The sequence below is a fragment of the Scyliorhinus torazame genome, chromosome 29 (genome assembly GCF_047496885.1).
Source record: "Scyliorhinus torazame isolate Kashiwa2021f chromosome 29, sScyTor2.1, whole genome shotgun sequence".
Taxonomy (NCBI): domain Eukaryota; kingdom Metazoa; phylum Chordata; class Chondrichthyes; order Carcharhiniformes; family Scyliorhinidae; genus Scyliorhinus; species Scyliorhinus torazame.
Genome location: NC_092735.1, coordinates 30,243,941 through 30,271,310, shown reverse-complemented (window position 1 = coordinate 30,271,310; position 27,370 = coordinate 30,243,941). Strand labels below are relative to the sequence as shown.

The window sequence follows — 27,370 nt, the reverse complement described above, 5'->3', positions numbered from 1 at the left end:
ATAGTGGTTAGCACAGTTGCTTCACAGCTGCAGGGTCCCAGGTCCAATCCCGGTCACTGTCTGCGTGGGTTTCCCCTGGGTGCTCCGGTTTCCTCCCAGTCCAAAGATGCGGCGGTTAGGTGGATTGGCCAAGCTAAATAGCCCTTAGTGTCCAAAAAGGTTAGGTGGGGTTACGGGTATAGGGTGGAGGTGTGGGGATAGGGTGGAGGTGTGGGCTTGGTAGGGCGCTCTTTCCAAGGGCCGGTGTAGACTCGATGGGCCGAATGGCCTCCTTCTCCACTATAAGTACTATGAGATTCTGTGACGTCCCGAAAGATGTGCTTGCTGGGTGAATTGGACCTTCTGAATTCTCCCTCCGTGTACCCGAACATGCGCCGGCGGCTAGGGGCTTTTCATGGTAACTTCATTGCAGTATTAATGCAAGTCTACTTGTGACACTAATAAAGATTATTATTAAAGTAAATCCCCATTCAGGGGGCGATCGACCCAACGTTGAGCCGCGAACCATCGGCGTGAAAACAACTGGCCGTTTAATTCCGCAGCACTTGCCTTTATATATACGGGTTAATGCTGGAAATGCTCAGGCATATGGGGAGGAGAGAGTTAATGTTGCAGGTCCATGGTGACCATTGATCAGCACTTAGTGAAGAAGGGGGGTGGCTGCCCCTTTAATGGTGACAAGGGGGGGCCGTGCGCACCCACCTGCCAATCAACCCAACGGACCAATTAGCAGCGCGCGAGGTGACCGGCGGGCGGGGTGACCAATCAGGTGGCCAGGGATGAATGACGAAGGCCGGTGCCCTAGCCAATCAGACATCGGCGCGGAGGGGGCGGGACGGCCTAGAGCCACGCCCACCACCCCGGGCGACCGTTAGTTTGAAATAAAGGCCGACCTGTATCTCTCCGCCAGGCAGAAGAGAAGAAATAGTTCCCCGTTGTCGAACGGAGAGATGAAGCGAACGGAAAGGCCGAGCAGGCTGGAAGCGAGCGGGATCTGGATTCCGAGGCGTCACTGATTATTCTAAGGGGCTTGGGGGGGCTGGGCCGCCTACCGGGGCGGAGGGACGCGGCGGCGCGTTGATACCACGGGCGGTGTTGGCCGCGTGAAGAGGCCCGGCCGCCATTTTGTTTTCCTCTGGCTCACGGCGCGCGCGGAGGGCCCGCCGCCGCTGGTTACACTAGTCACAGCCCGAGTTAGCGAGGTTCCCGGGGGGTTGGTGAGCGTGTGAGTGAGGGAGGGACGGGGGGGGGTTTCGCGGGTTTAGTCCGATCCCCCGCCCGGCTCAGCCATGACCCAGTTCCTGCCGCCCAACCTGCTGGCGCTGTTCGCGCCGCGGGACCCGGTGCCCTACCTGCCGCCGCTCGAGAAGCTGCCGCACGAGAAACACCACAACCAGCCTTACTCCGGCATCGCCGGCTTCGTCCGCGAGTTCGAGGTGGGTGGAGGTGATGGGGGGGAGCGTGGGTGTGGGTAGGGGGGGGGGGGGGAGTAGAGGGGGTGAGGGTGGGGGGGGGGGGAGTAGAGGGGGTGAGGGTAGGGGGGGGGGGAGTAGAGGGGGTGAGGGTAGGGGGGGAGGAGTAGAGGGGGGGGAGGGTAGGGGGGGGAGTAGAGGGGGTGAGGGTAGGGGGGGGAGTAGAGGGGGTGAGGGTAGGGGGGGGGAGTAGAGGGGGTGAGGGTAGGGGGGGAGTAGAGGGGGTGAGGGTAGGGGGGGGAGTAGAGGGGGTGAGGGTAGGGGGGGGAGTAGAGGGGGTGAGGGTAGGGGGGGGAGTAGAGGGGGTGAGGGTAGGGGGGGAGGGTAGGGGGGGAGTAGAGGGGGTGAGGGTAGGGGGGGGGAGTAGAGGGGGGGTGAGGGTAGGGGGGGGGAGTAGAGGGGGTGAGGGTAGGGGGGGGGGAGTGAGGGGGTGAGGGTAGGGGGGGGGAGTAGAGGGGGTGAGGGTAGGGGGGGGGAGTAGAGGGGGTGAGGGTAGGGGGGGAGTAGAGGGGGTGAGGGTAGGGGGGGGGAGTAGAGGGGGTGAGGGTAGGGGGGGGAGTTGAGGGGGGGGAGTAGAGGGGGTGAGGGGGGGGAGTAGAGGGGGGTGAGGGGGGGGAGTTGAGGGGGGGAGAGTAGAGAGAGGGGGTGAGGGGGGGAGTTGAGGGGGGGAGAGTAGAGGGGGGTGAGGGGGGGAGAGTAGAGGGGGTGAGGGTAGGGGGGGGGAGTAGAGGGGGTGAGGGTAGGGGGGGGGAGTAGAGGGGGTGAGGGTAGGGGGGGGAGTAGAGGGGGTGAGGGTAGGGGGGGGGGAGTAGAGGGGGTGAGGGTAGGGGGGGGAGTAGAGGGGTGAGGGTAGGGGGGGGAGTTGAGGGGGGGGAGTAGAGGGGGTGAGGGGGGGGAGTAGAGGGGGTGAGGGGGGGGAGTTGAGGGGGGGAGAGTAGAGGGGGTGAGGGGGGGGAGTTGAGGGGGGGAGAGTAGAGGGGGGGAGTAGAGGGGGTGAGGGGGGGGGAGTAGAGGGGGTGAGGGGGGGGAGTAGAGGGGGGTGAGGGGGGGGAGTAGAGGGGGTGAGGGGGGGGAGTAGAGGGGGTGAGGGGGGGGAGTAGAGGGGGTGAGGGGGGGGAGTAGTGGGGGTGAGGGGGGGCGTAGAGGGGGGTGAGGGGGGGCGTAGAGGGGGTGAGGGGGGAGTAGAGGGGGTGAGGGGGGGGGGGAGTAGAGGGGGTGAGGGGGGGAGTAGAGGGGGTGAGGAGTAGAGGGGGTGAGGGGGGAGAGTAGAGGGGGTGAGGGGGGGAGAGTAGAGGGGGTGAGGGGGGGGGAGTAGAGGGGGTGAGGGGGGGAGAGTAGAGGGGGTGAGGGGGGGAGAGTAGAGGGGGTGAGGGGGGGGAGTAGAGGGGGGGAGTAGAGGGGGTGAGGGGGGGGAGTAGAGGGGGGTGAGGGGGGGGGAGTAGAGGGGGTGAGGGGGGGCAGTAGAGGGGGTGAGGGGGGGCGTAGAGGGGGTGAGGGGGGTGTAGAGGGGGTGAGGGGGGGGAGTAGAGGGGGTGAGGGGGGGGAGTAGAGGGGGTGAGGGGGGGGGAGTAGAGGGGGTGAGAGGGGGTGTGAGGGGGTGAGGGGGGGGGGGTGTAGGGGGGTGAGGGGGGGGGAGTAGAGGGGGGTGAGGGGGGGGGAGTCGAGGGGGTGAGGGGGGGGGAGTCGAGGGGGTGAGGGGGGGGAGTCGAGGGGGTGAGGGGGGGGAGAGTCGAGGGGGGGAGTAGAGGGGGTGAGGGGGGGGAGTAGAGGGGGTGAGGGGGGGGGAGTAGAGGGGGTGAGGGGGGGGTAGAGGGGGTGAGGGGGGGAGTAGAGGGGTGAGGGGGGGAGTTGAGGTGGGGGTAGTAGAGGGGGTGAGGGGGGGGGAGTAGGAGGGGGGGAGTAGAGGGGGTGGGAGGGGGGAGAGAGGGGGGTGAGGGTGGAGAAGAGGGGGGGGAGAAGAGGGGGTGAGGGGGGGAGAAGAGGGGGTGAGGGGGGAGAAGAGGGGGTGAGGGGGGAGAAGAGGGGGTGAGGGGAGGAGAGTTGAGGGGGGAGTAGAGGGGGGTGAGGTGGGGGAGTAGAGGGTGGGGGGGGGAGAGGGGAGGGGGGAGGAGTGGAGGGGGTGGGGAGGAGTGGAGGGGGGAGTAGAGGGGAGGGGGTGGGGCTTGTAGAGTAGAGGGGGTGGGGCGAGTAGAGGGGGGTGGGAGGGGAGTAGAGGGGGTGGGAGTGGTGGGGTTGGGGGGGGAGTGGAGTGGGTGGGGGGGAGTAGAGGGGGTGGGGCGAGTAGAGGGGGAGGGGGGTGGGGGGGAGTAGAGGCGGTGGGGGGGGAGCAGAGGGGATGGGGGGGGGGAGTGGTGGGGTTGGGGGGGAGTAGATGCGGTGGGGGGGGAGTAGAGGCGGTGGGGGGGGAGTGATGGGGTTGGGGGGGGCGGAGGGGGTGGGGGGAGGAGTAGAGGGGGTGGAGGTTTGGTTGGTGGGGGAGGAGTAGAGGGGGGTGGGGGGGGAGTAGAGGGGGTGGTGGAGGTTTGGGGGGGTGGGGGGGAGTAGAGCAGGGCGGGTGGGTTTGGGGGGTAGAGGGAGGGTGGGGAGAGGAGTAGAGGGGGTGATTGGGTGGTGGGGGGGGGAGTGGAAGGGTTTGGGGCGGTAGAGGGGGTGGGTGGGGGCGGAGTAGAGGGGGGTGGGTGGGGGGCGGAGTAGAGGGGGGTGGGGGGCGGAGTAGAGGGGGGTGGGGGGCGGAGTAGAGGGGGGTGGGGGGCGGAGTAGAGGGGGTGGAGGTTTGGTTGGTGGGGGAGGAGTCGAGGGGTTGGTGGAGGTTTGGGTGGTGGGGGGGGAGTAGAGGGGGTGGTGGAGGTTTGGGGGGGGAGTAGAGGGGGTGGTGAAGGTTTGGGGGGTGGGGGGGGGAGTAGAGCAGGGCGGGGTGGGTTTGGGGGGGAGGTGTAGAGGGGGTGATTGGGTGGTGGGGGGGGGGAGTAGAGGAGTGGGGAGTGGAAGGGTTTGGGGCGGTAGAGGGGGGTGGGTGGGGGGGGGAGTAGAGGGGGTGGGTGGGGGGGGAGTAGAGGGGGTGGGAGGGGAGTAGAGGGGAGGGGAGTGGGTGGGTGGGTGGGGGAGTGTAGAGGGGGTGGGTGGAGTAGAGGGGGAGGCGGTGGGGTGGGAGCAGAGGGGGTGGGGGGAGCAGAGGGGGCAAGGGGGAGGGGAGTGGTGGGTGGGTGGGGGAGTGTAGAGGGGGTGGGTGGAGTAGAGGGGGAGGCGGGGTGGGGTGGGAGCAGAGGGGGTGGGGGGAGCAGAGGGGGCAAGGGGGGAGGGGAGTGGTGGGGTTGGGAGGGGGAGGGGTGGGGGGGAGTAGAGGCGGTGGGTGGGGGAGTAGAGAGGGGGGTGGTGGAGGATTGGGGGGTAGAGGGAGGGTGGGGGTAGAGGGAGCGTGGGTGGGGGGGAGCGGAGGGGGTGAGTAAAGGAGTGTAGAGGGGGTGGGTCGGGGGGGGGAGTAGAGGGGGTGGGTGGGGGGGGGGTGGGGGAGTTGGGGGTGGGGGGTAGAGGGAGCGTGTGGGGGGGGGGGAAGTAGAGGGGGGGTGGGTGGGGGGAGTAGAGGGGGGGGTGGAGGGATGGGGGGGGTAGAGGGAGTGTGGGTGGAGGGGTAGAGGGAGTGTGGGGTAGGGCGGAGGGGGGGTTTGGGGGGTAGTGGAGGGGGGAAGAGGGGGGTGGGTGGGTAGAGGGTGGTGGGGGGAGTAGAGGGGGTGGTGGGTTGGGGGGTAGAGGAGGATGTGGTGGGGGGTAGAGGAAGGGGGAGGGGAGTAGAGGTGGGGTGGTGGTGTGGTGAGGTGGGGGGGGGGGGAAGGGGAGGAAAAATGAAGTTCTGCGAGCCTCCTGGATTTACTGAAGTAGAATCTGCATTTTTAATTAACTTTTTTCTGTTGTGTAGGACCCTCGAGATGCCCCGCCTCCAACAAGAGCTGAGACGCGGGAGGAGCGCATGGAACGAAAGGTGAGGCATCTGTGCTAGAGTTATGACGTAGGGTTAAGTATCATAAGATGGAGTGATGTCAGAAAATACTTTGAGTGTCTCTGTTTCTATTTTCCTTTCATTGAAAAGTTATTTTGCTCGTTTCCAATAGGAAAATAAGTCCACAAAACTCAAGTTTTTCAGCACCTTGTTGAAGTGGCCGTTATTTGTGTGGGTGCATGCATGGCCAGTCAGAACATTCACTCCATGTGATTTTGTTGCAGGGTCTTCCGAACAGGTGCTGGAATGTGGCGGCTAGGGGCTTTTCACAGTAACTTCATTGCAGTGTAAGCTTACTTGTGACAATAAAGATTATTAAAATATTATTATTCACTGAGCCTGACCCTTCTCCCAACCAGTGTCTACACATCAACTTTTCAGTGGTAATCACTGGCTAGATGTTGATCTTCCCTTCCCGCAGTTAAATGAAGCCACTGAGCTGTTGTTAACACAAATTGGTTAATTCGACATATCTTAGTGGTGCGCAGGTTACTATCGGAGAGTTGTTGACTCATTCTAAATATTATCAAGCCAGGTTGCAGAATTAAAATTGCTGGAGTCCTTAAATGTATATTTTACCTATTAATTACCCAATAATTGGTTCTGCTGATTACCTGGTGATTCTGCTGACTTTATCCTGTGTGATGCCAGACATTGTGCTTTTCCTTTTACAGAGGCGCGAGAAGATTGAGAGAAGACAACACGAAGTTGAAAATGAGCTTAAAATGTGTAAGTTTACCAGACGGTGTGAGGAATTGAACCTTGTGCCAAATTAAAACTGAGGCTGACCAGGTGTACAATGATAATGGATATTGAACTTGTGCAGCTTGATCCTTTCATCTCCATACTAGATTTTTAGAAGCAAATTGCTTCATTAGAGACAAAGTTGTCTTTCTGCCCCTGGAAATATGCTGTACTTTTCACACCCTTCCAAGCAAAACAAAATTATGAAATTATTGATGGGTTGCAGATACTTTTGTCCCATTAAATCAAGCTGTCTATGGCATATAAAGAAAGATTTGCACGTCTTCAAATGTTATGCTCCAGAAAATAAGTAGGTTTAACATATGAGTAGTTGAACTTGGTTGCTTCAATCAACATATGATTAAAAGATGCAAAGCACTTCATAGGAATATTACCAAGGCCACTGAGCTGCAAAAGATATTTGGAGAGGAGCCGAAAGCCTGGTTAAAGGTGTGTTATACAAGAGGATGGAAGTTTACCGAGGGGTTTCCAGAGCTTACAAAGTAAATGCCAATTGTGAACTATGATATTGCCGCGTTTGAGTTTCTTTTTTTTTCTTGTCTGCAGGGGATCCTCACAATGATCCAAATGCCCAGGGTGATGCTTTCAAGACACTGTTTGTCGCCAGAGTGGTAAGTGTTCAATGTTGAAAATGAAATGCATTGGAAATTGGGTACCACCAATTCAATGGATTGCTAGTACTGACGATCTTTTAACCAGTGCGTACCGGCAGATGCAACATTGTACAGCTTGAACCCCACATGCTATTCCCCCGATACTGTATAGTTTTTATTCACAATATCCTGGGGGTGAGTGCTACTGATCCCAAAGGGAGAAGAGAAATATTACAGGGGTGAAAAAACTGCAGTTGTGATAGATTTGATTTTATCATGCCAATGTGATGATGGGTGTTAAACCTCCTTTTCTTTGTCACCAACATTTTTTAAAGACCTAGTTTTGCTGGAGGGCCTGTTATTAGCCCCCAGGACCAGTTGCATGTGAGGTTTAGGTTAACTAATTTATCCTTTTTTAAAAAGAAAACCAGTTTTAAGATCTTGGCTAATTATATAAAGTTAGATATGATATTGTTACGGTTGAGTTCTGCTGTGTTCTTAAGGGAGCCTTGCATATTGAACAGTTTTCAGTGGACTTTGGGTGCTGAATTTGGGTAATTGGGTGACATGCTGCTAGACTGAGACAAATGGAGGAGGCGAAGTGCGACTACCTTGGTGGACTGACTAGTACTTTTCTTCTGATATGAACTTATAAATCAGCAACATGGTCCTTGGAAACAACATACTTTTCCAAACTATTTCTGATCAGTTTGAGTTTATTTGGATATGTGTAAATGCTTGATTCTTGTTTCCTCTTGCTACAGAACTATGATACAACAGAATCCAAGCTGAGGCGTGAATTTGAGGTCTATGGCCCCATCAAAAGGGTAAGCATCACATCGTCTTAAGAGTTTGATTCAAATTATGGTACCGATGCTGAATAAAAGAACACTAATCCTGTGGTCTTTTTAAATCTACATGTTGCAATGTCCTGACATCCAAGAGTGGGACAAGACCCCAGAACAGGATAGAAGCACAGCACATAAGTAAATAAATTCTTCTTGCTGCAAAAACGTATCCTGCTTCGGGGTGGGCTTTCAAATAAGTCCATCATCACTCGACTCCTAGTTAGTGAGCAGAAAATTAGAGGATTCTGCAGCAAAATTGCAAGTAGTACCTGTAAAGAGAGTAAAACCAGTATGTTCTGGAAATGCTCAGGCCATACAGCATCTGTGGAGAGAGAAACAGAATGCATTTTTCAGGTTGATGACTTTTCAATTCAGGGACAAAGCAGTCAGTCTCTGCGATTGGCACCCATCCACCACCTTAAATATTTCATCCCTCCACCACTGGCACTCAGTGACAGCAGTACGTACCATCCACAAGATGTACTGCAGCAACTCACCAAGGCTCCTTGGATAGCACCTTCCAAACCTGCAACCTCTACCATCTAGAAGGACAAGGGCAGCAGATACATGGGGAACACCACCATCTGCAAGTTCCCCTCCAAGCCACACACCATCCTGACTTGGAACTATATCACTGTCGCCGGGTCAAAATCCTGGGGCTCCCTTCCTAACAGCACTGGGTCTCCCTGGACTGCACATGGACTGCAGCGATTCAAATGGGAATTGGAAAGATTCTCAATTTAACATGAAGTGAAGGGTTGAGCTGATGAAAATGATGAGATTGGGAGGTGGATGATCAAACCTAGTGTTTTTGTTGATCTAACTAGTCAATTGTTCTGTATTGTGTGACCTGTTGTTCAGTCCTTGATTTGCTGTTTTGTATCCTTTACTCTTTCTCAAGATCTACATGGTGTATAATAAACGGTCCGGAAAACCCCGTGGTTACGCTTTCATCGAATATGAACATGAGCGAGACATGCATTGTAAGTGGTTTGTTTGTTCGTGGGGTGAAGAGGTTTTGAATGGCTAATAATTTGAGTTCAAGAGCTCCCATAACTGGTACATGCTATTGCGCAGCCTCCTGGGTGCAGAATGAAGCCTCCAATTTTTTCAAGTCCGCTTAGTATTGGTGCATCTACCTTCAGACAGAATTGCACAAAATTGACAGGTACCCTGTCTTGGTGGCAAGGGGTGAACTTTAAAGTTGTGGCGAGCTTTCCCTTGATCTTGGGGTACTCATTGTGTAACCTACTGGTCTGACTGAGGGGGGGGGTGAGTCAGCGAGTGAGTTTTTAAGTGATATGGGATTCCTGGTATTCTCAATTTTCATTTTGGGGTTTGACTGTCTTAAATACAAATAGAACTATCCACATATGCTTAAATCAGCATTGACTTTGCACTGATTGAAGGGTTTGACAAATTTCATTAAGGAGTCTTTTTAGTCTCCAAACTCACCTCTATATGAGCTACTTTGGGGTGAACATCTAGCAATCAATGAGTAACTGCAGTATCAACCATCAGATCAGTCCTACCGAAACAATGTCTTAATATGGTGAGCGTCATTTTGAACCCAAGATTTTAGTGTTGAATGGGACAATTAAAACCCATACTAAACCAGAGACACATCATATTTTAGTGAGCATAAGACAATAGACTTGACCGGTAAAACTGTGGTTAGTTCCCTCGGTGAACCAGAGAATATTGAGCTGTGTTCTTTGGGCTTTTCTGATTAGTAACCGCAAAGGTTTCAGAACAGTAGAATATTTAAGGCAAAACCATTTGAGATCCGTATCCAAACTCTTTACACTGTGGGACTCGCTTGCAAATGTGCTGGAAGTTATGTCTCGAGGGGCGGGGGAAATATCTGGTTGGAAATCCTTGCTTTTCTTCTCCCTGGACACTTAAAAAGTTATCCCAAAGAGCAGATATGAATTAGTCATTGCATTTTGTGAAAGCAGTTCGCAACCACTCAATCACCTAATGTGCATGATGTAACATAATTCCCACTGCTGAAAGATTGAACGGTCACCCTTAGAAGGTTGGGAGGAGAGTTCTATACTGGATGAATACAGCTGAATCCTGATATACATAACTACATTGTCAAGACATACCGCTGAAATCAGCATTTATATTTAATTTGGCACTTGCATTGGGAATAACAATCTTGTCAGTTATGCTTGGACTCGTTATTGTTTATCAAGTCTCAACTGTATTTTCATCAAGATTTTTTTAAGGTGCTTTTTTTTGGGTGTTCCTGATGGTCTGTAGGGGGCTATTTCAGTGTTATCACTGTATGATGGTTGCCTGGTGTGGTAAGTATACTACAACTTCCAATATTTTGGAGGTGCTAAGGGTAGTGAATTAAAATATTAATGATTTATATTCGACTATCGCAGTGAGAACTTGTTTCATTGTTCCTGCTTAATCACTTGGGTTAGTTTAATTTTATATTCATGTTGAGCAGTTGGAACCAAGTTCTCACTTTTATTAATACATCTTTTTTCATGTATTCAGGATGGGGGCAGACACTGCTGAACGTAAATCTTGAAGGCATGGGTCACTGCAGCCCTGGGCTAGGCAGTCTAACCCTGTGGTTTCCCATTTTTGAGGTGATTCTGGTCATCTATTATCTGACTGCCCTGAAATGCAGTGTAAAATTGCATTGAGTTGGCATTCATTGGGGAGGTTTTTAAGAATATTCTCCCTTCGATTATGTGCTCACAGTGCACTGTTGCTGTTATATTCCTTGGTGGAATGGGTTTGAGCCCGTTACCCTTCTCGAGAGAAACAGTAATGCGAAGGAATTCATTTTCCTTTTATTTAATTGAGGATGTACTTTTCCTCATGAATCAGTCCAGGTGTTCAAATCTTCTCCACCTTAATGTCACTGTCAGAAATGGTCCGAGTGGAGACCAAAGACTGATGAGGGCAGTTCCATGCTGCCAATTAAGGCTAATGACACGTTTTTAGCAGCGCGGGGCTTGAGTCTTTTCTTTTATTTAAAAAAGAGACTTTTTGCATCACTGGGCCCTTTTCACGCCTGGAAAGGTTTCGAGAAACCTCACCCATCTACATTTTTTAAAAGATTGCAATGGATAACACTTATGGAAATTATTGGCCATTTTCCTTGGTTGTGTTTTTCAAACAATCCAAAACTTCTTTTGGATCCCATTCAGTATAACTTGGGTTAAGCAGCCACCTGCTCCTTTGCAATTCCATTCTCTTTCAGATAGTCGGCATTTCAAACTTGTGCGCTGACTGATATTTTCTGTACCATGTAAATATGCTGAGTCTGCCTGTGCTTAAAAAATGTGCAGAAATTTGGTTATTTTGGGGTTGACTGCATAGCACATGTTTTACTGCACTGGAGAGCTTTTCCAACATGGGAGTTTAAAAACAAATACATTCTGACCTGTTTGGTTCTTAAGCGATGAAACCATCTTGTGAAAAGGGCCTCAGTTTTTATGTATTTTTTAATAGTTTGTTTGTAATTTGTGCACTGCGTTTGCAAGCTGGGGTATATTAATTCTGTGTTATTTCTATTGTCACTGCAGCCACCATTCTGATGGCAAATGCCACTGCTGGCTTGCAGCTGATGCTAATGCTCCCCTTACATCTCATTGTATGGTTGGTATATGGGTTTGTATGATGGGTAAGAACTCACAATACATCACCACAGTGAGAGGAGAGTGATTAAAATACAGACTGTAGATCCAATGGATTTGCTAAGTGCAGTTAAGAGAAAGGGGAGGCTACACAAAACACAATAGAAAAACAACTTCATATTTGGAGGAAGAAAGGGTCTTTGTTGCAAGGTTGTTAGGGCTTAGAACCCTGGGGTAAAGAAACTCAGTGGCCTTGTCTCTTATTCCTGTCTTTGGGATCTGCACCTACAAAGACTGTCAATATAAAAAGTTGATGCTTTGCACTAGTGTGAAAAATTAGCACAGCAGAATGGGAATTCTAATTTGTGAGGTCTCTGTTCAAATGGATCAGACTATTGCTTGGGCTTGAAGTATAGTGAATACTTACCTAATAATTGAAATTAAATCAGCTTGGAATCACTTTTTCTACCCTTTCTCTTTCGTTCCCATATAATAGCTGTCTCACTGGTGAGATATATAATTTGACCACGTTGCTTATCCCAACAGACCAGGCTAGCCAAGCATCCGCTAACTTTTACAGTTGTCTATTTTTCACTAGTTCGTTTTGAATAGCTTGTGAGTTGATGCATAGCTGCTAATTTCTGTATTTGATGCTTCTAGGAGGAGAGGGGTTTCATCTGGTGGCAGGAGGGATGAGATTTGCAGACTGGCTCTTCATTGGGGAGTTCCTGTTGGGTAATATATGACGATAAATCATATTTCCATCTGAAAAGTGGTATGGGATAGTTTCTGCAACTTGTAGGAAAGAAGATAGGGGATAGTTTCTGCAACTTGTAGGAAAGAAGATAGCTTAGTGCTGGGAACCATTTGTGTGGAGACTATTTCAGAGAAAAAAGGATTCGCCACACAAATGGACTTTGCTTTTTAATGTAACGTTCCTTTAAATGATACATATATGTATACATTGTCAGGCATAATAAAGGTATCTGTTAGCTGGTGCTGTCTAATACTGAAGTTGAGTTTTTGCATGTGTCCCTAATTCCAAGGAGTATTGATGATGATTACTGAACAGGTGCATTAACATATTTTAGCCTTCAGGCTAGTCCAGAAAATTTAAAATTGATGAGCCTGACATTAGATTTAATTTTCCTGTGTGCACTATTGGGAGTCCCTGTAGATTCCCTGTATGGCACATGGGAATCTGAAAAGTACTTCCTGTTATTTAAATGTGGATTAAAAATCAGTATTTGCATTGTCAAATGTAGTTCATGCTACAAGGAGGAGAGACCCTGTTTTGAGATATTTTAAGTCCGATTTGGCTTTTAGGCTTGGGGTTTAATTTGCCGCAAGAAATTTAGGATTATTTTTGTGAGGTTTATGGAAAATTTTGGTTGCTTCTGAGTGAGCAAAGCAAAATATGCAGAGCCTAGAGGCAGTCATGATCAAGTCACTGTACTTCTGCACCCCTGGAACGACTGAAGTAGAGTAACTTGTTCCAAAAATATTATCCACTTAATATAGATATTTTTTCCTCTGAAAAGCAATGGCCGTGTGTATATATGGGGAATAGTTGATTGACATTGGGCTAGACTAAGTAGGGTTGATTAAAGCGCAAAAGTTTGTTTCACGTAGGTTTTAAAAACATCTGCATTCACGTCTTGCAGTTAGAAAGCCCAAGCACATTGCGCACACAATACTCTATGCTTAATGAACTTCACTGGTGTCCTACTTTTCTTGCTAATTTTGTTACTAAGGAGGGAAGCGAGAGATTTAAACATTGCTGAGCTTAAAGGCATTGGAGCAGCTGTTTGGGTGCTGGGGAAGTGGGACAAGAGAAGTAGTAGGAAAATCAAATTTATAAGAAAGGAATTGTGTAGTTAACCACCAGATTTTCAATACAGAGGGGTATAGGATCCAATGAGCCCCTCTACTTTCCTGAGCTGAAATTCTAGAGGTTTTGTAGTACGGGTGGAACATAAGATCAAACAGTAATCCTAACAATGACTGCAGATTGCTTTCTGCAGCAATTTGTTAGTTTTAACTGCAGTTGTGCCGTGATCGTCTGATTGGCTTCGTAAATAAATTGGCACACTTTACATTAAACAAATTTGTCTCGCTTGGGCTTCTATTTATGGTATTAATGCCTAGCCTAACTTCAAAACCTACTTCAGATATCACTAAACCCTCCATGTTCTGAATTGAACTGGTTGCAGCAAAATCTTGTAGGGATGCGCTACATCTAACCACAAATAAAACATTTCTAAATCAACATGAAGAATAGCACCAGTTTGGACTTGGGATTACACTTGTGTAGCGTTCATAAACCGCAGCATAAACTAAAAGCACGGATGCGTGAGAAACATGCCCTTCCAAATCCTTAATTTAATTCCTTCATGGATACATTACGTACGGTTAACTAACGCTGAAAAGGAAAAGAACATGATTTCAAGGCAGATCAGACCATCTTGCATATGGCCAAGGTCTAGCAAAGAGCTCTTGTAGTATTCCAGTGCTGTGAGGTAGTTTTTTGGCTGGGCTTATTTTTTTGAACAATTTGGTTCTCACCGATACTGAAACACTTCTGCCTGAATTAGCCATTTTTCAACATTATTTTTCCTTTTCTCCCATTTTTTGTCTTTTTGCAACTGTTATCGAACACACCAATATACTTTTTAGCCTGTACCCCCCCCCCTTGATCCTGAGCGTTTCCTGAAAGATGGGCTTCACGGTAGCACAGTGGTTAGCACAGTTGCTTCACAGCTCCAGGATCCCAGGTTCGATTCCCGGCTTGGGTGACTGTGCCGAGTCTGCATGTTCTCCCCGTGTCTGCGCGGGTTTCCTCCGGGTGCTCCGGTTCAGTCCAAAGATGTGCAGGTTAGGTGGATTGGCCATGCTAAATTGTCCTTTGTGTCCAAACAGTAAGGTTAGGTGGGGTTACGGGGAATGGGTGGAGGTGTGAGCTTAAGTAGGGTGCTCTAGTGGCCAGTGCCGATTCGATGGGCCGAATGGCCTCCTGCACTGTATGACACATCAATGGTATGGTAAGGATTAATGCTGAGTTTGAATTTCATTTAAATGCCACCTATCCAGGAATTGACCTACCCGCATCTGTTTTATTTAGTTAGGCAAATTTGGCTGGCATTTTCAGCTGAAGTGAACTCTGCACTTTCCTTAGGAACTTAAAGGGGCTTGCTGAAAGAGCGATAGTTGTGGTTAAATTTGCAGATAGAATGCAGCAGAAGAGGTGTACATAAGTAGTGCAGAAGAGTTTAGCAAATGAAACATAATTTATAGCTGAAATGTAGAAGCTAGTTTAACTGCAGTATGACACTTCCAATTTTACTCCCATAAGGCTAAAATCACAACATTCTCTTATTTATAAACTTCTGTATTGGCTAAAGTCACTAAAGCTTCATTACATTTTTACATCTGTGCATCATAAACACAATTTGGAAGCTCTAATCATGTGTGTTAGCATTTTTGAATTCATGATTATTTATCAGAATTGTTCAATTGGATAAACATCTTCATACATATGGACATCTCCCAAAACACCGATCCACTTCTCACATAACGCTGTGAAAAAACGCTGTGAAAAACCTATCTGAAATTTAATCACTGCTGGCTTAGTTATAAGTGGTCTGTAAAATCACATCAGTAACAAACACCGGCCATTTTCATACCACATTTCAGAGCTGCAATTGGCTGGCCCATATTTTTTTTTTTTTAATCTTGAACTCTTGATTTCTATCTAGGTTAAAAATGCTTTTCTGTGCTTTCTGTCTTTTCCCCCTCTTGCGGGCATTCAGTTTATTGTTAAATGACCACGTTTGAGGAATCCACAATGGACTGCATTTCTGGGAAACCAGTCAACAAAATGTGCGTTGGTTCACACTGTCTAGAGTGATGTGGCTGGCTATTAGCACTGCAGTAGAAATAAACAAAACCCTTTTTTAAAAAATAAATCCTGAATTCCTTTTCATTCTTTCACCCTTGTGTCTTGAATTCATATTTTTTAAAAGCTCTGTACTTCCTAGAACATTATAGGCTTTCAAAAAAGGAATTCTGCAGCTCAGTGACCATTCATATACCCTTAAAACATTTCCCCCCCCCCCACAAAATGTTAAAATGCAAAAGAGCCTTTTTAAAAACCAAAGCTGCTCAATAAAAAAAATTGTGCTCATTGAGTAAATTTGAGCCAGGTAAGCTGATGTGAAGGGATTCCCAGTCTACATCGTGGAGCCTTTGATACTCCAAGCAAATGGAAGCTTGCGAGAACAGAGAAGCAATGCTGGATTGGTAAAACAGGGTATTTTAATGACATTGGTAAAACGTGGTAAAAGTATTTTTTTATTTAAAAAAAAAAAAAAAATACAGAAGGGATTGTCTGACTTGTGTTGAATTTTTCATACTTAAGAACTTGAATGTTCAAAGAATACCTGGTTTTAAAGAGGGATTCTCACCATCTTGCTCCTTGATTTGGGAGGAAACAACAATGGGGGAAACTTTCCTTGTTTTTATTGTGCCATTGCTGTGATAATTAGAAGTAAATTTGATGGCTGGCTGCAGTGGAGGTGAATTAACATGTATGGTGGAGGTGTCACACAAATTCTGGATTGCCTGCTGTAGACTACCATTTGGCTTCCTGAAATCTCCTGGATCTCGTCTCCAAACGATATGTCAGTGAAACTGTCTCTTCATTTGGATAAGAAAGCACATGGGAAAGGGATGCTCATGCTACATTTTGACTAGAAGGGGTTTTGATAGTGAGATCCTCTCTTTAAAGAAATGTTATTATCCAAGCTGCAATATCCTTTGGCAGCATTTTTGTGCTAATATTTCTAGCCTTTACATGCAATCTGCGTTTTCCCCCTCAGGCTAGGTCAATAGGAATTGTTGTCGACTTCTGTGTATTTTTAGTCTGCTTTAAGTTTCCACGCAAGCTCTTTTATCTTGACGGTAATGTTGCTGGCAGGTGTCCGGTTCTCTTTCAGGTGTAACATAAACACAGCAATCTCCAAGTTCTGACTGCATTACAGTCTAGATATTTGTGGGTCGTAGACTATTGGATTAGATGATTCCTCAACGATGAGCAACCAGTCCTCTGTGTCTGGTCAAGGGTGCAGACACTATGTGCTTAAATAAAATTTCTGAAGGCCACAGAATATGAGAATTTAAAAGTGAAAGGAGAATTTAAAAGTGAAAGGACATACTTGAAAAAGAAATCTAGGTTAAAGTGCTTTGCCGAGGAGCCTCCATTTGAGCAATCTACTAGATGCCAATTGATTATAATGTAAAAATGTCTTTAATTTATTTCACTAGTGCTTCCAATGGGTTTTAGAGTTTTGAGAAGTTTAGTTCCCTGTGAGGAATTGTGTTCTTGTAACTTCACCCGGTTACAGGATAAAGAGTTCTGGAGTTGAGCAACTGGGCAGATATTCCCTACATTATTCCAGGCGTGTCACTACTCATCTTGAAATAAGTCACATTGTCTGCCTAGCATGTGTAGGTCAGCTCTACTCGGAAGGAAACTGTTTAATTTTCAACTTCAAAGTGCGGGCCTTAAGTATTATGCAAACATATTTCTGCAGGTTCAGAGCTCTTGTTTTGTGTATCATATGGACACAGTGATGTAAAACTTTGACAATACAACAGATGCTGAAATTTGGTTGCTTCTGTTTTTTATATTTGTAATTACCTGGTTGTAGGTTGGTGGGAGTGCAGTTTTAGTTATAACATGTTGCTGCACAAAAAGATGAGCATGTTCTGGATTGCATTTGGCCTTTCTGCTGCCACTGACATCTTGAACCATGTTTTTATCCAGTTGCCAATGTTAAGTGCTGAGAGCAAGACACCAACTAAGTGTGTGGCAGAAAAATTAAACTAGCTTTGCAAAGTGGTTAAAAGACTGGTACAAAGGATTTGGTGGTAAGAGAAAGCCAGAATTTAATTTTAATTTCCCCTATGTGTGGATTCAGTTCTGTAGAAGTTAGTGTTCTTTGGACATTCAGATTGCGGTGGTTTTGTAAATTTGAAAGGAGGAAAAAGCCACAAGTCAGACATTTTTCTCTGATACCGTTTTTTTAAAACCTAAGTAAATATATTATCTTTTGATTATGCTTGTTAAAGTAATCAAATGCCCGATGTAGAAAATACTTAAAAACCAAATCGCTGCTGAAAGCAGGTAAGGTGCAGTAAGTAAAGGGTAAATCCTCAGCAGCAGAAAGTTACAAACAGTGGAAGTCGAAACACTGAACATTGTACCATCTGTTGGCAAGATAGCGCGTCCCGATTTTCATGAGTGCAGGGGGCTAAAGTGCAGTTTTTGTAAGTAACCGTACAGGTAAAATCTCTTTTCTTTTGTTAGTGGTGCTGTGTAGTGCTTATATCGACTTATTTTACTTTTTCCTCTTCGTCCCTTCTCCAGTCCCTGTTTTTAATCTATTTTTCTTTCTCCTTGGTGGTGTATAGCGGATGGAATACATTTTTAAAAACATTTAACGCAGGACCTGTAACCCTGGTCAAAATGCGTGACTGAAACATAGTCTCATTGTTTTTTTTTAGATATGAGTGATGCAATGAATGAAAATGCTGACCTAGGCCACAAAAATACAATATTGGTATTTTACCCTTATCCTGAATTTGCACTAATTCTGCAGGCAGAGATTAAATATCTATCCTCTTTCAAAAGGACCATAATTTTAAATCAGAATTCAGTAATTAAACGATAAAGCCCTGAAGAATAGGGGCCTGATTAGTTTGAAAGCAAAACTTAGCCAACTCAACTAAAAGTAGGAGAAGCTGGTTTGAAGATGTTGCATGGTGTTTTTTTTTCTCTTGTCAAGTGTATTGAGATTGAGTCAATGATAATGGCTCTAGGCAAAGATTGTTTTGAGTTAGGAAAATACATAGCGTTTAACAGCCTTCCATTTCAACAAGGTGATTGAATACGGTGTTCCAGCATTTCCCACTCCTTTTTAAAAAAAAAAAAAAAAAATTTTTTTAAATACTTGCCCTTTTAGAAAGTGGGGAAGTGTTTGTCAGGTTAAATTCCTCCTTTCCTAGTCCATTAGTTTGCTTGCTACAGTGGTCAGTTTCTGTTTGAAACCAAAGTGCACCTGTGCTGTACTTGCAAGCCTACGTTGGGTCATAGTCTGTCCAGCTTCAACTGGCCAGAGTTCTGAATATGTTGTAGGAAGTAAAACTTCCCTCCCATTTAACTCTTGGCATGGTCTATACCTAACATTGTCAATTTGGAGTAAACCAGTTCTGTTTAATCTGCATCCTTCGGTCAGTCAGTCCTGAATTAAAACACTGTCTTTGTTAATGATTCCTTTAGTTGATTGCCCTGGCACTCTTGTGGTTTGATAACCTTACAATTGAGTGCTGTACAAGGGTTTCAACCATAAGTGCACCCAATTTTCGGTTGCTTTCAGAATTGGCTTGGTTTCCATTTTCTGTTGCAAGACAACCAGTGACAGTCTTTATTCTGGTATTTTCTTGGGGCCTAAATTCCCCCTAAATCTAGCAGAACTTAGTTGATTAAAGTGAGTGTGTGTGATGAGTGTTTGAGGAATGGATTCAATTAACAATTGTTCTAATAGTTTTTTTTCCCTTTCCAGGATTAGATCTCAACGGTTCAGTGTTGTACACTAGCTGGGGTTGGCTCTTCCTTTTTCCAATGAAACAAATTCTTGCAAAATAACACAGTTTTAAAACTCTTAATTGTGAATAGTAGAAGCAGATCGTCCCAAGTTAAAAGAGCAAAAATGGCAGTTTCCAGAATGTTGTTTTATTGGGAAAATGAGGAGCTAGCCCTGGTTCTTGCATTTCATTTAACAGCCTGCTTCCAAATGTTGAAGGAGGAAGGGGGATTTGGGGGGAGGGGGTAAACAGAACTTTTTTTCCCCCTAAAGGTTTTGGTTCTGCATGAAAAGTTAATTGTATATTTTTCCTTTTTAAAAGGGGAGGGACTGGGTGGGGCTTTACCATTTTCAATCCCACTGACTTTTAGTTGCTATTCTGGGCACACTCTGTTGCAGCTGCATACAAACACGCAGATGGTAAGAAGATTGATGGGAGGAGAGTTCTGGTTGATGTGGAGAGAGGCCGCACTGTGAAAGGATGGCGTCCAAGGAGACTGGGTAAGATTGTTTTGTTTTATTCATTCAGGGGTGTGGGCATCACCAGAAGGACCAGCCATTATTGCCCCATCCTGAACTGCCCTTGTGAAGATAGCAGCTGCCTTGAATCACTACAGCCTGTGGTGTAAGTACTCCCACAGTGCTGTTAGATAGAATGTCCCAGGATTTTGAACAATTCCAATTCAAGATGATGTGTGATTTAGATAGAAATTTGCAGGTGGTGATGTTTTTATTTACCTGCTGCCCTTGAGCTTATAGTGGTAACGGTTGCTGGTTTCAGAGTTTTAACAAATAGCCTAGGTGTGTTCCTGCTGTGCAGCTTGGAGATGGTACACATTGTAACCATGGTCCGTCAGCGGGGGAGGGAGTAAATGTTTGAGGTTGTGAATGGGGAACTAATAGATGGTGGGAAGGCTTCGGATAGTCAGAATGCAAATTACTCTCCACAAAATACCCAACCTTTGGTCTGCTCTTTTAGCCACAGTATTTATGTGGCTAGTCCAGTAAAGTTTCTACTCAATCGTGTCATTCACAATGTTGATGAAGGGGATATTCAGCATTGACAATGTTGAATACCCAGGTGCAGTGCGTGGATATTCTTATTGGAGGTGGTCATTACCTGGCATTTGCATGATGGAGATATGACTGATTAGAGCTCTGCTTGTCTCGGGGTTTTTGGAACATTTCAGTTTAAAATTAAATGGGTGCGGGTATCTATTCAGTCGCAGATTTATCTGAAACATTAGGAATCTATGTTGTCGCAGCGATCTCTGCATAGTGAGAGGGTTTGAATCCCAGCTAACATTTGGAAGCAGACATGGAGTGGGAACTAGTGTGTGTCTGGCTAGTAAACTTACCTCTGTGAATACCACATTGTAGTTGTCCATTTAGCTGCTGTTATTTTGTAGGAAAATGGTTTTATGTGGAGCAAGCTCCCTAATCGCTGCTCTACCTATACAATAAATTATTTTCAAGTGCTGAAAATATTTCAGTAATTTAGCTTCTTGCTGTCTTATTTGAACTCTTGTCTGATCACTGAAAGCCTAAACGGCAGACTCAAAGCTGTAGGTATTTTTACTGAGTGGACTTAAATTAACATGTTCCTGCTACCCTTTGTCTCTCATTCTTTACAAGTACAGTAAATTGATTTATCAATAAATTAGGGTTTGTTTTGACTGTTCATTAATTAGCACAAGTCTTGACTGGTCTACAGTAAAGTGCTCTCGCCAACTGGTGGCCATTCTTGCCTGGTTCCAGGTGAAGAGGTCAGCAATAGTGTGGGCAACAATTCACCACTGTGGCACAATATCCTGCTTATAGACCCATTCTAGGTGTAGTGTGGTCCTGCTTCCTCACATTCCCAATGTCTTTTCAATGAAGGCTGTTCAAAGAGTCTACTTCAATTTTTGAACAATCTATTGCCTCCCGCTCTCGATTTTAAAAAGTCAGAATGAGTAACCTCAGTGTTAAAAGAGCAGAACCTGAGACTTCTCTTTGATTTGACTATGAAGTAGCAGTGATGTCCCAGATCAGATTGCACTTGATCCTGTGCTGCAAAGACCTGTTGCTTTCTTTTGCAGGTGGTGGACTTGGGGGCACTCGCAGAGGTGGTGCAGATGTTAATATCAAACATTCAGGTCGTGATGATGCTCCGCGATATGATGAAAGGTGAGCAGCAGTAACTGACATAGAAAGTGAACAATCTGCTTTAAGTATTGTCAAGCTGGAGACTTTGCACCGGATTGCATTAGTGACCTCCAGCGTGACTGACAATTGTGTTCAATTAACTTGGGATCCAGTTGTAAATGGTGACACAGGCTTCTTGTTTACGGTTTAGTGATATTTTGGAAAATGTTTTACGATATCAATAGGCCCCCATATTTGTTTGTTTTTTGTACTCCGAACAATACAGCTGAATTTGGTTTTGCTGCTGCACTGCTTGATTTGGGTATGTTTTACTTTTCTTGGGGCAAGCTGCTTATTTATTTTGACAAGAAGGTAGGGAATCTGACCCTTGAGGTGAGGAAGTGTTCCAGGCGTGTGCGGCTGCTTTGAAACCTAGCATCAAACGGTCTGTGGGAATTTGCTGCATAAAGGACTCTATCTGCAGATTGATGGTTTACCACAACTGAATGCTAACTGGGAGAATTTTGGTGGTGGAAAAGGAAGAGAAAGAAACCGGCAGCTAGCTCTTTATGATATCGGAAAACCAGTGCTTCAGTGGTGACTCTCAGTCTGCAAGTGCTGCTCTCATCATGTTTGCCTGTGGCGTGTTGATATCCCAGTTGGACCATTGCAAGACTATTTTATGCCTCGTACTGCAGCTCGAGTGCCACCATTGCAGAGTTAGTCTCCAAGAGCGTTGTTTAGCTCCAATAATGAACGATAGGAGTACTGTGGAAATAGTGGCGAATACGCCAGAAAATATCCATCTCCTCACTACTGAGCCTGTAATTCAGAACAATTCAAAAGCCTGCTGTTTGAAAGCAGCAATAATCCTAAGGAGTAAACAACTGCCTTAAGTTTCAGCTTTCCCTTTTGGTTTCCCTCTATTTGCAATTACTTAGAAGTTACATTCATTGCTAATTGGAGAGACTAAATGATTACGTAAGTAGTTTACACCTCATGTGGTGTTATTCTTTAGCTCAATAAATTATTGACCTGTCTCAATACAAGAAAATGCTCAGTGGCGATACAAAAATCTTAACTCCTGTCACAGGAGTCTTCTACCTATTATGGTAGGATAGGAAAGTGGGAGTTACAGCCACACTCGATCAGCCATGATCTTATTTAATGGCGAAGCATGCTCCTATTTCTTACATTAATTTCAATTTTCTCCCCCAGGGACAGGGATCGCGAGCGAGACCGGGACCGCCGTGAATGCAGTGAGCGCAGCCGTGAAAGGGACAAGGAACGTGAACGGCGTAGAAGCCGCTCCAGAGAGCGCCGCCGCCCTCGATCGCGTAGTCGAGAAAAGGAAGAAAGGAAAGCACGTACCAGCCGTGAGCGAAGTAGGGAGAAGGATAAGGACAAAGATCGGGATCGCAAGCGGCGTAGCCGCAGTCGCGATCGTAAGAGAGAGCGAGAGCGTGACAGGGATAAGGATAAGAAAGAAGAACGTACAGATGTAGACCAGCCTGAGGCAGGTGACGGGCCTCACAACGATGCACAGGCAGTCGACATAGTCACCGAACCCATTGAATCTAAACCTGAAGTGGAGGAGAAGAATAGAGAACGGGGAGATAGGGATAGAGAGCGGGAACGAGACAAAGATCGAGATAAGGATAGAGATAGGGATCGGGACCGTAGGCGAAGCCACCGAGACAGGGACAAGGATAGAGACCGGGACCGGAGGAGAGATAGGGAACGGGACCGTGATAGAGACCACAAGCGAGACAGAGACAGGGACCGGGATAGAGACAGGAATAAGGAATCTGACAAACTGCAGGATAATGGGGTTCCAGAGCAACTTGAGGAAACTAGTCAGGATATGTATATGGATCAGGAATCAATGCAGTCTGGAGATGGATTCATGGCTGAAAATGGCTATCAAATGGAACCGCCCACGGAGGGTTACTGAAAAGGCCTGTGTTCAAAGTGGACTTTTACAATTGGACCAATATTTTCATTTTCCCTGTTTTCTTGACAGAAATCGCAATCTTATTTTGTTTGTTGGTTTTAAGCTGTAGTGAAGGAAGTTTTCAGCACGAGGTACTCGGTGCTTTTTCTTAAGGTGGGTAAGTTTTAGTGACTGTATCATAACAGGTGGCTTGGAATCCTCGTGAGCCTTGTGAAACTCGGTAAATGTTATTAATCTTTTTATGGTCTAATACACAATAAACCCCGTTTTTAAAGCCATCCGATTCAACTGTGTACTCTTGCGTACAGGTGTCCATCAGTGAGATGTTGGCTTGGGTGAACATTTGCCGCATTGTGCACCTGTGATTGCATCAGGTACTCAGTTGCTTCTAGTGAGTATAAGACCCCTAATGGAGTAGGAGGCTCTCGCTGCTGTGTGCTTTAAAAATCTACATGCAGTCTTTTGAAGGTAACGGATCAGAGGACAAAATTGGCAGTTTTGGTGGAAAGATGTCTACATCAGCCTTTAAACAGTCTGAGAATTTAAAACAATAAACCTTTAAATGTGTCATTGATGCTTGGCGTGCCTTATTTTTTGTGATCTTGCGTTTCGGTCATGTTGTACTTCAAAATTAATGCCTTCATTTTCAGTATTTACCGAGCTGAAGAACCGATAGCCCCAGATGTGCTCTTGATGTTCCGTGACTCTTGTCAAATAAATTCTAGTGTGGTGAAGCAATTGAAAGCTGACCGCTGTTAATATAACTGTAACTCTTACTAACTAGGCCTGTCCTGGAACTCTAACTTGTGGATATATAAAACTGTAAATCTATGAACACTAAGTCGGATTGCTGCAATCGCAAATAGCCTGATCTGTCTATTGCACAGGCAGCAAAGGGCTAGCGGGTCCATTGACCACGTCTAATAGAGTCATAATGCAATGTCAACCACCAACTCTCCAAATCCTGCACCTTAGCAGAGGTAAACTATAGGCTTAAGGAATGAATTCTGGTTTCTCTCCCTCCCATTAACAATAGTTGAGGTCTGAGGCACATCAGCCAATGATTTCGCATACCATTTGTGCAGTGTAGCCCGACTCAACCAGGAACTTGACCAGGTCCCTTCTGCATTTTTGCAGCAAATCTACCCTCTGCAAGCCAGCAGCATATTCCATAGGTTAGTAACCCTTTGCAAAAGGGACAAACTCACTGTTGGCCAGTTCTATGCTTAAATTGCTGGTACTCCTGAACCTTGGTTAACCCTGTCCTCTCCAGTTCAAACCGTCTTATCCACCTGCACACCGTTCAATCCATTATTTAGAAAACCTCAATCAGATCTTCCTAAAGTCTACACTGTACTCTAGAATTCTAAATAGGTCCAGTACTTGCAGCTTCTTGTGATGACTGACCTCTTAAACGAGTTCTCATTCTGATAGTTTTCGTGAATCTCTTCCGTACCTTTGATATCTCCCATCATGTAAGGGAACGGAAACCGCGTGCAATAGAAGAAGAGATCCTAACCAAGGCCTATGAACCTTTGTATATCTGGTCATGGCCAGCAACTCGGTTCCAATGCTACTGACTGTTACCTAACTCCCCATCCTAGGATTCACCCTTGCCGCTCCCTGTTTCTCATCGACACTGCTGTTGGATGACATTTAAAAACACAATATCCGGCTCTACACTTATGCTAATGACATTTAGCTCTAGCATTTCTCAGCCCTGGTAGCACTGTGGCTTCACAGCGCCAGGGTCCAAGGTTCGATACCCCGCTGGGTCACTGTGTGGAGTCTGCACGTTCTCCCCGTGTCTGTGGGTTTCCTCCGGGTGCTCCGGTTTCCTCCCACAGCCTAAAGACATGCAGGTAGGTGGATTGGCCATGCTAAATTGCCCTAAGGTTAGGAGGGGTTATTGGGTTACGGGGATAGGGTGGAAGTGAGGGCTTAAGTGGGTTGGTGCAGCCTCAAAGGGCCAAATGGCCTGTACTGTATGTTCCTCCGGGTGCTCTAGTTTCCTCCCGCAAGTCCTGAAAGATGTGCTGTTAAGGAATTTAGACATTCTGAATTCTCCCTCTGTACCCATCAGGTGCCGGAATCTGGCAACTAGGGGCTTTTCACAGTAACTTCATTGCAGTGTTAATGTAAGGCTACTTGTGACAAAGATTATTAACTAAATATTCACAGGACTTTAAGTCTGCTCTGCCATTCAGCACTATCATTAGATAAGAGTTTGTACGGGTTGATTTGAGTAGCTTGTTTGAGGCAAAGGGGCCTCTGGCAAATGGGAAGCCTTTAAAAGTGAAATAGTTCAGGGTCTATATGTTCCTGTTAGGATGAAGAGCAAGGCTGACAGGAGTAGGGAACCCTTTATGTCAAAACATTTGAGAATTTGGCCAGGAAAAAGGCATGGCAGCTGGAATCGAAGGATTTCCTGGGGATACCGGAGTATACTCCAGAAGGAAATTAGGAGGGCAAAAATGGAGCATGAGGTAGCTTTGGCTGAGAGAATTAAGGTGAATCCAAAGGAATCTTTAAGTATATTAAAGGAAAAAGAATAACTAGAGAGAGAAGAGGATCAAAGTGGACACATGTGGAACTGCAGGAGATGGGCGAGGTTCTCAATGAATATTTCTCCTCTGTTTACCATGGAGAAAGATATGAAGACTTGGGAACCTGTGAAGGTTAGTGGTGGCAGTTTGCATTACAGTAGAGGGGGTGATGGACATATTAATTTTTGAAGGTGGATAAATCTGGCCCTGACAAGTTGCATCCAAGAACACTGCGTGAGGCAAGAGAAGAAATTGTGGGGAGCGCTGGCTGTGATATTTGCATCATCGTTAGCCACGGGTGAGATACCAGAAGAATGGAGGGTAGCAAATGTGCCCTTATTTAAGAAAAGCTGCAAAGAAAAACCTGGAAATTATAGACCGGTAAGCCTAACATCTGTGGTGGGTAAGTTACTAGTGAGGCTTCTGAGGGATAATATGTGTATATATATACACACAAACATTTGGAAAGATGGTTTGATTAGGAATAGTCAGTGCGGCTCTGCACGGGAGATCATGCCTTACAAAAAGTTTTTTGATGAAGTAACCAGGAAGGTTGATGAATGCAGGGCAGTAGATATAGTCTATATGGACTTCAGTAAGGCCTCTGATAAAGTTCCACATGATAGGCTGCCCTGGAAGGTTAAATCACATGGAATCCAGGGAGAGCTGGCAAATTGGATATACAATTGACTTGATGGGAAGCAGAGGGTCATGGTGGAAGGATGCTTGTTGGACTGGAGGCCTGTGACTAGTGGTGTGCCTCAGGGGTCAGTGCTGGGCCCACTGCTGTTATCTATATCAACGATTTGGATAAGAATGTACAAGGCATGATCAGTAAGTTTGCAGATGACACTAAAATAGGTGGTATTGTAGACCATGAGGAAGGTTATCAAAATTTGCAGCAGGAACTTAATCAGCTGGGGAAGTGGGCCGAGAAGTGGCAAATGGAGTTCAATACAGATAAGTGTGAGGTGTTGCATTTTGGAAAGTCAAATCAAGGTCGGACTTTCACAGTGAATGATAAGACCTTGGAGTATCGCGAAACAGGGATCTTGGGAGTTAAGGTGCACGGTTCTCTAAAGGTGGAGTCACACGTAGATAACAGTGAAGAAGGCTTTTGGTATGCCGGGCTTCATCAGTCAGGGCATTTGAGTATAGAATTTGGGAAGTTATGTTGCAGTTGTACAGGATGTTGGTGAGGCCACGCTTGGACTATTGTGTTCAGTTTTGGTCGCCATGCTGTAGGAAATATATTATTAAACTGGAGAGAGTACTAAAGAGATGTCACCAGGAGTCTAGGGACTGTCATGTAAGAAATGGGTGTTTAAGAAATGTACCTTTTAAGAAATGGGTATTTATCAGTGATGTCAGTGTGGGTGGAGCTGGGCTGTCTGTCCGCTTTTTACTTCCGTTTTAGGCTGTTTGCTGCAGGGTGTGTTTTAGTTTTTTCAGTGTTGGAGCTGAAGCCAGACACAGCAGCTGTACTGCTGTTCTCTCTGCCATGAAAAGACTATCTCTTGATCATTTGGTGAATTCAGAATTATAAATGTTCTCAGTAGTGACTTTAACCTGATGTGCTTCTGTTAAAGGTTTTGTTTTTAAGTCGTTTGAATGTTAAAAGGAAAGCTTAAAGGTTTACTTAGTGTTGTAGTCTTTGGGGGTTGTATTTGAATTAATGTTTGCTAAGATGTTCACTGTATGTTTTAAAAAGGTTAACTTGAGTTCATTGAATAAACATTGTTTTGCTTTTATAAAAAAAAAAACTTTTCCATTTCTGCTGTACCACACCTGTAGAGTGGGCCGTGTGCTTCCCATACCACAAT

General features: G+C 46.4%; 1 protein-coding gene across 1 annotated transcript; it reads left to right on the top strand.

Annotated features, from left to right (window-relative positions):
• Positions 1–1,130: 1,130 nt before the first annotated feature.
• On the top strand, positions 1,131–23,571 carry snrnp70 (small nuclear ribonucleoprotein 70 (U1)). The gene is made up of 9 exons (XM_072492309.1): positions 1,131–1,436; positions 5,386–5,448; positions 6,141–6,195; positions 6,778–6,842; positions 7,589–7,651; positions 8,574–8,655; positions 19,320–19,421; positions 21,002–21,089; positions 22,266–23,571. The coding sequence occupies exons 1-9, from the start codon at positions 1,290–1,292 to the stop codon at positions 22,999–23,001; spliced, it is 1,401 nt and encodes a 466-aa protein (XP_072348410.1). The 5' UTR covers positions 1,131–1,289; the 3' UTR covers positions 23,002–23,571.
• The last annotated feature ends 3,799 nt before the right edge of the window (positions 23,572–27,370 follow it).

Excerpts from the sequence above, each read along its gene's own strand:
- snrnp70 (XM_072492309.1), top strand. The coding sequence starts at position 1,290 with ATGACCCAGTTCCTGCCGCCCAACCTGCTGGCGCTGTTCGCGCCGCGG. Across the intron at positions 6,196-6,777 it reads TGAAAATGAGCTTAAAATGT|GGGATCCTCACAATGATCCA; the intron begins GTAAGTTTACCA and ends TCTTGTCTGCAG. Across the intron at positions 19,422-21,001 it reads ATGGCGTCCAAGGAGACTGG|GTGGTGGACTTGGGGGCACT; the intron begins GTAAGATTGTTT and ends TTTCTTTTGCAG.